Source organism: Rhamphochromis sp. 'chilingali', assembly GCF_963969265.1.
Source record: "Rhamphochromis sp. 'chilingali' genome assembly, chromosome: 13".
In the NCBI taxonomy this organism is placed as follows: Eukaryota; Metazoa; Chordata; class Actinopteri; order Cichliformes; family Cichlidae; genus Rhamphochromis; species Rhamphochromis sp. 'chilingali'.
In genome coordinates, this window is record NC_137940.1 from 3,201,825 (window position 1) to 3,213,978 (window position 12,154).

The 12,154-nt window shown below is 41.4% G+C and overlaps 1 protein-coding gene across 1 annotated transcript; it reads left to right on the forward strand.

Annotated features, from left to right (window-relative positions):
• The first annotated feature begins 4,544 nt into the window (after positions 1–4,544).
• spdl1 (spindle apparatus coiled-coil protein 1) lies at positions 4,545–12,103 on the forward strand. The gene is made up of 13 exons (XM_080900186.1): positions 4,545–4,701; positions 5,449–5,610; positions 5,774–5,950; positions 6,707–6,901; positions 7,189–7,338; positions 7,708–7,806; positions 7,908–8,018; positions 8,106–8,246; positions 8,659–8,765; positions 9,717–9,837; positions 10,191–10,257; positions 10,343–10,589; positions 11,779–12,103. The coding sequence occupies exons 2-13, from the start codon at positions 5,449–5,451 to the stop codon at positions 11,924–11,926; spliced, it is 1,725 nt and encodes a 574-aa protein (XP_080756312.1). The 5' UTR covers positions 4,545–4,701; the 3' UTR covers positions 11,927–12,103.
• Positions 12,104–12,154: the final 51 nt, after the last annotated feature.

Sequence of the window (12,154 nt, forward strand, 5' to 3'; positions counted from 1 at the left end):
CAGATTATAACCACGCTAAAGTGACTCCACACTGTAGTCATGTACACATTTGCATAACTAGCTAAATTTCCCTACTTGATCCTGGAAGGTGATGAAAATCACATCTGAGGCCTGTGAAGCAGAATTTCAGGGTTAACTCTGGGCCTAACCCTGCGCTGCAAAGCTGGTTTAATACTTACTGCTGTACATCGCCATGGTAACTTGTGATGGGAACATGTTCCAGACTAAATATCAACAGGTATAAAATCACCGTCTGCTGATAAACCAAGTTTCCAGAAAACATCCGTACGATTCTTTGAAGATCTCTGTGTGCGAATAGTAGCAGGAGCTCAAGTTTATTAATTGTCTGACGCCTGTGTGTTTCCCGAATGCGCATCAGTAATAAGTACAGATTCTTACATGCAACTTTATTCCTTGCTGCTGTTTTTTTTTTTTTTTTTTACCTTTTGGCCGTGAAATAATTGAACCCTTTAAATCCAATTGTGTGTCTTTGTGAGTTTTTAAGACTTCTACATCATCAGTGTGACTTAATTGTTCACAATTAAAATCATATAAGGTGCATGACACATTTTTAATGACTACATTGCAAAAATATGGTTTATGTAGCAAATGTGATACAAATTAAAACTCATATACAGATTAAAAGTTGATATTTTTTTATATATTGTCTGAAGGTTCAGCAAACACTCCATTATCAAAACATTAAAGAGTGATTTTATAGTTCAGGTTTTAAAGGGTTAAGAACAATTAAGTATTATAGGCATTAATATATAAATTGGATCAAATGCAGGTAGACTCAGCCCATATTTGATTTGTTTTTGTTCTTTAGCTGATCTCAGACCAGTACACACTCGGGGCTGCAGCTGAAAAAATAAAAACTAAAGCCGTCTTATGCAAATTTGGAGATTATTTAATGGGATAGCAGATTCTAATCAGACTCCCCTGTCTACACTGGATTTACAGAATTCCTGGACTTCCAGGAACAATTCTGAGATGTTCTCTGGGGTTTTCATATAATTCGAGAAACTTAAATAGGTTAAAAAAAAATATGGTGTTGTGTTTTAATTTCATGTGTGGAATGTGGTAAATATAAGAGATAAATGTAATAATGCTATGAAATGCGTGTCTTAGAAACCGAATATCTTAAATAGAACCTGCAGCTATAATCTGTACACCTCATAAAATGTTTGGTAAAGATCCAGAACGCACGCTGAAGCTGAAGTTCAGAGGACAGAGCAGATCATCTACCAGTTGGAAGGTTGGTGGTTCAAGCCCTACTCCACCAGTTTGCCCTAAAACATTTTTGGGTGAGATACTGAATTGTTACTTTCAGCAGAGTACAAACGTGTGAATGTTGGACAGAAACCTCTAAAGGCCTTTCCCCCCCAAAACTTATATAAAGCTCTTTCAGTGCTTGAGTATAAAAAAGTGTAAAAGAACGGGTCCATTTGCCACTTTTCAGATTTTTCATAGAAAAAACATAATGATACAAAACTGAAATTGATTCTGTTTATATTTTTCAAAGACAATTTCTCTCTGAATCTTGTAATGACTACATTAAATGCTGTAAAAATGATTTCCCAGCCGCCACAGAAGTGATTAAATTACTGCTGTTTTATTGGTAGATTTTTATGATTTCAGTTATTGTGTAGGTTCGTTTCTGGATGACAGCTCGGACTCTTTGTGGCACCCTGAGTATTTTGAGTATTAAGAACAAGTCCCCCCCCCCAATCAGCTTTTTTTGCTATTTGTTGTGACAACAGTTTGCATCATGGTACAGAGCCAAAAGCTCATTTGCTTCCACCTGATGTGATGTTAGGGCGATATTTAGTTTCGCCAGTAGGTGGCGGTGGCGGCTCAGCCAAACGGGTAACTGCCAAAATAATCCCTCACAAAAGTAACGCAGGCCAGTTATTACGATGGAAGCCGCCAGTAACACTGAACTGTTTTGCTGTGTTTCAGCGCAATAAACCTTCATGTGCACCTGGATGAACCTTGTCTTCCTTCAGTGTGTAACAACTTTGTGGAGGAGAGGACGTGATGTTTGAGTCTGCATCCTCTACTAATCATTCTCCTTTAACCCACAATTAAAATCCGTTCCACTAGAGTCGCATATCCATTTGCACCCTTAATCTCTCTAACATGCTGCACAACCTTACCAGCTTGATTTCTCTTCCTAGCCAAAGTCCTTTTCACCTTGCTTAGATCCGGTCTCACATGCAGCTCATTACAAGCTAGGGTTGCCAACTCCCTGAAAAATAAATAAGGGACACCTCGTGGCCAGGGCCGGGCAACCCAGTTGTCTTCACCCTTCCCAGTGTGGTAGCTCTTTTTTTGTGTGTGAAATTATTTTTTAACCATTTGACTTGAACTTGATTTAAGCAGATGCATATTCTTTGTGATATGACTATATGTGAAACAAATGATCATTTAGCCATTTATTTTTAGCTCAAAATGACAACATTAACACAGTAAAACAGGTCTCTTTCTTAAACAGAAGCCTGTCATGCTTAACTTTTGAGAATATAAGTAAATCTTTCTTTAAAAGAACTCTGTCCTACTTAACTTAAAATTATATAAATTAATAGAAAGCAATAGAACAAAAATATTCTTGTAACAGTGCACATTTAGTGCATTTAGTACAATTGGCTTCAGCTGAGGTATTATTTCAGCTTTTCTAATGCTAATCAGCTGCTCCTGTTTGTAAACCCGCTTGTTCCCATGATTACGCATCTTAACTCATCATCATTATTCATCTATGTATTACTTTTATTTATTAGTCATCTATTTGTTGTAATCATCTATCCTTACAGTTGTTTATTACACAAAATAAATTATATTATCACACTTCTGGCCACATAGCGCTGATATTCACTGCACATGCCCATATTAACCTTAACCAGAGGGTTTAAAAAAACAAACCAGTGTTTACATACCATATCTGCTTCTGCCGTGGCCTGGTGGACAAGAAATTGGTTAAGGGTTCCCCGAGCTTTCACGCCCCTCATGTTCTTCATGTGCCCACCATTAGAAGCATGCCTATGGAAAAAGTGCGCCGGCACACAGTGCAGTGCGCTTTATAGGTGTTATGGTGACCTTTTCCAGCCAGGTGTTTTCCTTTTCCCATTCCTCCCTGTACTTTCGCAGCCTTTTTTTTCTTTCTCTGAGCGAACAAACATTGCTGCTCTAATGCTGGGCTCACACTGTGCGATTTTTGGCCCATTTTGAGCCGATTTTTGAGTCGTGCGACCGATTTGGTGATCGGCCCGATTTTGGCCTTCATCGTGCGTCGTGTAGTATACGTGGGGTAACGAGAAGCGATTAACACCTCACGACCAGCTCCCGATCATCAATCGCTCGTGAGGGTGTCACCACAGGCGCTCACACTGCTCACGCGCAAACACGTAAACGTCGGTGAAAAAGACGGAGCAGCACAGCTGTGCAGCGTGTGATCTGGACACAAGCGATGGAGGCACAACTTGTAGAACTTTGGAAAGCTCATCCGAGCCTTTTCGATGTGGCATCACAAAATTATCACGACCACAACAACCGTGAAAATAGTTGGATTTACACTGCTGCTCATTCACAGCTGCCTGATCAATGTTTTTCATTAGCAATTTAGCAAAGTTGATGTGGTGGTGTGTCTGTGTGAGTGAAAGACAGAGAGAGAGAGCGACAGATTTTCTGTTATAACCTTCATGTTATGGAGGCACAGTGTGCCGTCCGAGACTTGCACCGCAGTGTCGGCGTTTGTTTCCCTGTTGGCCATGCTTGTTGTTGTGGTCATCTGTTGTCTTCCGGTATTTTCTCCGTAAGCGACCTTTCCTCGACCAATGAGATAAGCGATAATCTAACTTGTCATACTCGAATTGTCATAAGTGTGCTGTCAGCGCATTGGTCACAAAGCAGGAGAGGGGCTGGGAATTATGTTTTCAAACAAAGTGTTAATTCCATTAACATTTATAGACTACTTTTGATTCTCACTGTATTACGGGACAAAGTGCGTCCCTTATTAGCTCAATACGGGACGTGAACTTTTGTTTCTAAATACGGGACGATTCCGTTTTTTAAGGGACGGTTGGCAACCCTATTACAAGCCGTTTCCTATGTCTTTGCTGTACATCTAGCAGTTCTCTTTACTTTCTTTATCTTCATGACTATCTCTCTTTTTGCCCCCTTGTATACTTTCCAGTATTTCCACATTCCACTTCCAGATCTCTGTCCAGAGACACACCAAACACCGCCTTGGCAGTTTCCCTCTGCACTGCAGCTGTACATTCCCAGCCATCTGGTATCTCTTCACTACCATCCAAAGCTGTTGAATTTGAGTACATATTTGACTATTTTTTAAATTTGATTAAAATTAATTGAATTTATGAATGGATTCATACATTTAGAAATATTTATTTGTACCTACTGTTTTTACTGTCCATTAATTTATCACAACATTAATTCCTTTAATAATAAAAAAAATCATGTGTAAATGAAGGTACTAATGAATATTTAATTGCGCTATTAATTATTTATCAATGAAATTGTTTATTTCGATGTGCGCAAGTGTCTCGGTCCTCCATACCTAGAGGGCGATATCTCAACAGCGCCAGGTTGACGAATCCCCAAAAAGTCTCGCCGAGTCAAGATGTCGCGATAACTGCTTGGAGTCGGATTCAAATTGTGGCGCTTTGACTGATCGCTAACAAGGTATATTTAATCCTTGTTTTTGTTTATCTATCTTATAGGCACTTCGTCAGTAGAAGAACTGCCCACAGTAGAGTTGTTGCTGCTAATTAAAAGAAAATATCGTTAGTTCGGAGTTTGTCATATTGAAATCTTAACCCCCCCCCAGGCTTAGATTGTGTGGCTGAATACGAGCAGGAGCTAGCCATCTTTACCTGACTTGTTGACATTTTTTGGCCGATACTGTTGCTTTTATATCTGCTGTAGCGGTTGCTTATTGTCCTCCTGGACATTTACTGTCACTATTTATCTTATTAAGAGCGGGACGTTAGCTTCAGATTAATTGGAAATAAGGAAATTAAAGCTGTATAGCACTGTCTTACAAAACAAACGAGAGCACGGTATAGACGTTAGCATAAACGGTTGCATTTATTTAAGCCTTTTTTGATTACTTTTGTGTGTCACTTTTTAAATACATGCATTGTTTCTGAGTTGGACAGTGGAGTATAAAAAATCTCAAAGCTGCCTCTGACTGCATCAGACTGTAAGTGACAGAGAAAATGAAAACGATAGATAAAATAAAAGTCACATGGTGATAGCAAATAATTCAGGAACTGGATATTGTTAAGACTGACACCAATATTTGCTGATTCAAAAGGCTGATACATCAAATTATATATATATATATATAATAAGGTTACGGGCTTTTTCGGTAAAGACTGGCGCACACAACAAACTTTAACACACATTTGTGCGTCCTTCACTTTCCAGATGGCAGCAGAAGAGGAGATCAAGGTACTGAGGATCCAGCTCAGAGAGAAGGAGGAGCAGGTTCATCAGGCTGCTCAAGCTGGCCTGGATCTCCTCAACCAGCAGGTGGAGCTGCAGAACCGACTGGATGAACAAAGAGTAGAGATGACCAACGCCCTTGAGGTCCGCTCTTACACAAATAAAGAGAAAAAGCTCCAGTAAACTGCCATGAGCCCAATACAAAAGTCCTTGTTTTCCTAAGTTTCCCGCCCTGTTGGTCATCCAAACTAACTTCATCATTGTTTCAGACCTCTCCACCTATCTTTGTCTGATGTGTGTGCCACAGGCTCTCGAGCAAGACAAGTACTCGTTGCAGAAGGAAGTGGAGCTGAAAACTCGGATGCTGGAATCACTGCAGTCGGACTTTGACTGTGTGAAGAATCAGCAGAAACGGCACCTTCAAGAACAACAAGAACATCTGGAGAGGGCTCATAGCATGGCACTCAGTGAGCTTCACAACAAGGTACAACAGCACGTGGTCTCATCTGGTATGAGGCCTGTACTAATGAGTGAAATTAGGGATAGGGAGCTATGCTAAATGTAAATGGTAAATGGCCTGTATTTGTATAGCGCTTTTCTAGTCCCTAAGGACCCCAAAGCGCTTTACACAACCTGTCATCCACCCATTCACACACACATTCACACACACATTCACACACTGTGTATCTATGTGAGTTATGAGGTTAAATGCACTATGGTATCTTACACCAGTAAAAGCCCCAATTCTTGAGTGGCTGTTAGAGCAGTAAAGTGAGATAGTTGTTGAGGTGTACCACGCTGTCACTGCCTTCAGAACTGCCTTCATTCTTTTTGGGGCTGGAAACATGATTCAGAGAATCTGGTCCGTATTGAAATGATGGAGTTACACAGTTGCTGCAGATTTGTTGGCTGTACATACAGATGCAAATTTCCCATTCCACCACATCTGTATGAGTACAGTAACTGTCCTGTTGTAGAAAACAGATTGACATGAATTAAGCTTTGCATTATGCTGTGCATTACACTGCTGGAAGCAGACATAGAGACACTATGGTCATAAAGGGTCACGGTCAGCAACAATACTCAGATATGCTGCAGGATTCAAACGATGCTCAGGTAGTGCTAATGGGCTCAGAGTGTACCAAGAAAATCTCCCTCACAGCCTGACTGGTACACGGCAGGATGGATCCACGCTGTCATGTTGTTTTCCAACCTGTGATTGTGGTTTTTGCTGTCTCAGATCCTGAGGTTGCAGTCTTCTCTAGAAGAGTCCCAGCTGAATGAAAAACAGCTGAAACATAAGCTGGAAATGCAGACCGAGACGCTGAATAACAAGACGGAGGAGCTCCGAGCTCTAAATGAACACACACAGAGTTCCATGACGTCGGAAATGATAGAGGTGCAGATGAAGATCACAGAGCTGGAGAACGTTAAAGTGAGTGACTTACAAAGGAAGGTTCTACAGACGGCTCATTCTCACAGCGACAGTGTGATAATAGAGACCATCCAGAGCTGAGCTGCTATGTTAAGCTGTTCAGAGAAAGGCTTGTGGATCTGACAAGCTGCTTAGTTTTTCCAGATGTTTTTGGTCCTTTGAGCACCACAAAGCATGTACCATCCAGGTCAACTAACACGAGAAGTACCTAGATGAATAAAAATCATTAATGGCATGAGAAGAAGAGGTGTTGAATCAGCATGTGGTGTAATCTGTTCATCTACCAGGTGGAGCTGGAGCAGGCACTGCAGGAATCGCAGTACAAGGAGCAGCAGCTGGAACTGAGCAACAGCAGCCTGCAGCGGCAGCTGGAGCGAATCACCGAAGAAAAGGAGGAAAGGCAGAAAGAAGCGGTGTCCTGGTTCAATGCATTAGAGGTGAACATGTTACAGTCTGCTGTTCTGTGTTGTGCAGTCACACCAGGGTGGAAATGCCTGGAAAGGTCTTAAATAAGCACTTTCACTAATCTCAAAATAGATTAACAATATAATAATCTAAAAGTATTAATGGAACGATTGAAATTAGGCAAGTAGGAGATGATATTGTGCATTTGATGAAGCTCGTACTTGCTGCTTGGTTGGTTGTGTCCGACTCTGCTGCGGTCACGTCCTGTGATAGTCTAATCAGGGCAAAGTTGATAATACAATCCAATTTTGAATTCTTAGAGAAGCGTGTTTAGTTTCACACAGTAAGCATTTCCACAGACTGTCGCTTCAGTTGTTGTCTTTCTCTCTCTGTAATGACAGAAATCTCGTGAGGCCAACAGGGATCTGCAGATCGAGTTGGATCAGGTTCTTCAGCAGGCCCAGGATCCAAACAGCAAAGGGAACTCGCTGTTTGCTGAGGTGTGTCACACTTTCCTTTGGCAGCAGGTCTCTCTGTAAGTCCAGAGTTGTGCTTGAATCGAACCTGGAACCTCAGTAAATGGCTCCATGTTGTGTTGCAGCTGGAGGATAAGCGGGCTGAGATGGAGAGGCAGCTCATCAGTGTGAAGGTCCAGTACCAGTCGCTGCAGAAAATACACGCCTTTAGCAAACAGCAGATGCAGCGCTTGAAGGTAGCGTGCGATAGCTCATCTGGTCGGTCGCCGGTTTGTAACTGGTTGGTGGTTGGCTGACAGTATGGATGTGCGTGTTTGGTGCAGGTGCAGATAGCCACTCTGATGCAGCTGCAGGGCTCCAGGGCTGACCCTGCTCAGCTGGAGAGACTGCAGTCCATGCTGTCGGAGAAAAATGGAGAGATCCAGAATCTGATGACTAAACTGCAGAGGCTGGAGAAGGTGGAGGTGAGAACGTAACAGTCAGTGCAGTTTGTAGAACGACTTCACGTTGAGAAAGTGTGTGCGCTCGTGCGAGAGTAACACCTGCCCTGTTCCACAGACAATTACACAAAATGCTTTTAGAGCAGATTTACTTCACGTTAGTCCTACTTACTGAAAAAAACTTTCCCAGCAGACTAAGAGGTGCTAGCATAACATTTATAAATTAGAGCTGGATATTAACAAGTCCAAAATCTACAGAAAACTACAGGCTCACATAGAGCCTTGTCTCTAGCAAATGGGATGTTTTCTGCTTTAACAGGAGCTCGGCTAAGCCTCTCACATAACATGAACTTGTGCTGTTTTACTTATGAGATAAAATGCTACACCTGCTCTCCTAGATTCGGACACAGTCACATGTCGTTTGTTCCGTGTGTAGATGTTATTGAAGTCTCAGCCAGCTAATCCGGCTCCAGCCGATGATGGAGATGGCCAGGATGAAACATACTACACCGACCTGCTCAAAATGAAGCTCAGCAACACTCTGTGAGTTTGGCTGTTTTCTGGCCTTTTGCTTGACCATCTACAGGTTGCCTAGAAATATAATGATCTGAATAAAAGAAAGAAATTGTCAGTTGGCCTTTCTTGCCATCAAAATGAGTCTGGATCCATATTTTGGGACAGATGTATCCATAAATGTCTGATTATTGGCTCGTTAGAGCAGCATACAATCTTGGTTCACTTTCATGGTAAATGGACTGATACAGTGATTATTCTGCTCTGCTTGAACACTGAAAGTGCTTTAAAGAAAGGTCAGTGAAACAATGTTAAACAATTTATCTTTAATGTGAGATATTCAGGTTGACACAATGAGAACGCGTGAAAAACATGTTGGAAATGTAGCTTTAAAAAACGAAACAAAAAAGACAACAGGTTGGATCGACGGGAAAAATACATTACAGGTAAATTTATGTGAAGAAGCCAGTGCTTTGAGCCCCATTCATCGGGAGACAACTTGAAGTCCGCCACCTTATAGACGGTCCTTGGGTGCTTAATGTAACAGTGTTGTTGGACTTGGATGAAAGTGGGAAAACGGCCACAGTAATTAGGCTCAGACGTTAGAATAGAAGTAGAATCACTGTGCAGCTGAAGAAACCATCACAAGAACAAAAGAGGTTTTATCCATTTATAACGGATTTTTCTGTCTTTCGATCTTTATGCAGGAAGTCTGGGTCAGGTGGTTGGTTTTCTTGGTTTCATGAATCGGTGCTTAATTGTAAAACACATATTTGTCTGCACTGGGAAGATTTGATATTTTCAGGATAAAAAATAAACTGTTAATGTAACAAAGAAGGTTAGACTTCAGTTATTTCATCTACATATTTAACTTCGGCTTCAAATTGTGTGTGTGTGTGTGTGTGTGTGTGTGTGTGTGTGTGTGTGTGTGTGTGTGTGTGTGTGTGTGTGTGTGTGTGTGTGTGTGTGTGTGTGTCTTAGTAAGGATGCAGAGCGTCTGAGAGATGAGCTTTCTCTTCAGAGGATGAAGTCTTTGTCAGAGAGTCAGAGAGCTCTGGAGCTGGAGAGGAAACTCTTCACATCTGAGCGGCTGCTCAAACAGGTAACAGGCTGCTCTCACTGCAGCACTTCCCTGTGTTAGTATCTCTTACAAGTGCCGTTTAAAACTACAAAGCAGATGGAAGCACAAGAGGTAGTGTTTTACCTCTAGGTAGTGTTTTCTGTGGAAATCTTAAATAATTATAAAATGACATCTAAAAAAGTAACAATACTAAAATAACTTCATGGTTTTACAGTAATCGTGTAGCTCTAGTTGGTATATGTACTTGGTTTGTTTCTTCTACTGAGCTGTAAATTTGAGCCCCATGATGGGATTTTTGTAAGGAATGTGGACTATTGTATCTGCTGTGATCTTATATTTGCTATTTGATTGGATATTTCCATTTCCTGCTGCAGGCTCAGAGTGACAAGATCAAGTTACAGTTGCGAGTAGAGGAGCTCCAACACAAATATGAGCCAAAAGGTATGTAGCATAGCGCGCCCGCTCTGTACACATGTACACATGCGCCGGGGTTGTTGCAGCTCTGTAACTGTGCTGTCACCTGCAGAGGCAAAGAAGAATCTCATCCAGAAGAGAAAGAGAGAGAAACTTCCTGTTGACATCCCACCCTCCGTGGAGGAGGCACCGCTGGACCGGACCAAGGAGGCCGTTGCTGTGGTGACAGATACAGCGGACCCCGAGGCTGACATGCGTCCTCCACTGAGCTCCTCAGCAGGTGTTTCAGAGGCTGAGCCACGGCCTGCAAAGTGTGTGAAGATCAGTGAAAACGAAGCTAGTGTAATTCCCAACCCCAGGTATGTACTAACAGCAGGGATGTGTACGACCAACTAAGTTCTTGGGAGTTTAGCGTTGGCTTTAACCCCGACCTTGCAGAGACGCCAAGGTAGTTTACATGACTGTACATAAATTTCTGTCCACAAGTTGCAGCTAAGGCATAAATACAGGTGGTTTTTCTGTTTAGGGGATTATTAGTAACATTTTGTCTGTATTTGTTAAACTGGAAGGATTTCATGAGTTTTAATCTTTGGTTTTGAAAAGTTGAGGCATTGTTCTCTGTAATATCTATGCTCCTCGTGATGAAGATGATGGGGGTGATTGTGATTGGCAGTTTGATTCTAGTCCACAGTGTGATCTTTGAGTGGAAAATTTAATGTTTCTTGGTTGTGTTTTGTTTTTCCAGTAGATTTTGTAGTCTGTGTTATTGGAAACACTGATAGTTGGTATAGGAGAGAATGTTTGTCTCCACTGTTGCAATTTGGCCAATAAAAAAAGGCCTTTGATAGCAGAGCATGACTTTTGTCTTCCACCCCTCACCCCCGACCGCTCATGGCACATGGCCCCACCCCCCCGGTTCTGATGGAGGTTTCTTCCTGTTAAAAGGGAGTTTTTCCTTTCCACTGTCCCAAAGTGCTGCTCATAAGGGGTCATATGATTGTTGGGGTTCCTCTGTTTTCTCTGTTGTCTTTACCTTACAATCTAAAGCACTGTGAGGCAACTGTTGTGATTTGGTGCTATATAAATAAATGTTTCATATTGGGAGGGAAGAATTGTGAGCTGTAGAAGCTCGGGCATCCTTAAAGAGTTACTGCGAGGTTGGTTTATTCTAATTTCTGACATAGTGGGTCTAGTAACTAATAATAAAGCATCAGGCCTTTTTTCTCTGTGAATTGTTATGTTCCTTTAATTTTATGGTTTTGTCATATTGCTCAAAGAAAATTGCAAATATTTTAAAGTGTTTAGTGTTCTTCTGAATCAGTGACTTGCCAAATCCATATTTGAAGCTGAGTGCTGAAGAGAAAGGTCCTGTTTACTTTGTCAAATGCTTTTTCTTCTAATGACACTAATAAGCTTGTTTAAAAATAAATAGTCTCAGCGCAACTTTAGTCCTGTTTTGGCACATCGTGTTGTTGACTAAGTACAGATGAAAACTGTAAGATCAGGAGCCGAATGAGCAGTAACTGAATTGTTTTTGGTTGTTCTCAGCTCTCCTTCAGCTGACTGTAAGGAGAAAGTGATGGAGGAGAACCAGCAGCAGAATAAGCGAGAGGAGAGGAGAAAGAAACAGAAAGCAGTGGAGATGATCCATGTCAGTTCTAACAGCAGCATGGAGAACCAGTGCGCTCAGCAGTAGGACTCATCAGGCCTGGACTACACACCGTCACATGTGGACATGTATATGATGCTGCTGTCATTTCTAATAGTCTTTAAAATAAAACAACTTCTGTTCTTATAAATATTATAATTATTAATTTGTTCTACAATTGTACCCACACATTTAAATCTATTAAAATGTTTCCAACATGCTGTATATTCATTTTTTCAATTCTTTCTTGTTACATTCTGTGATATGCAACATATC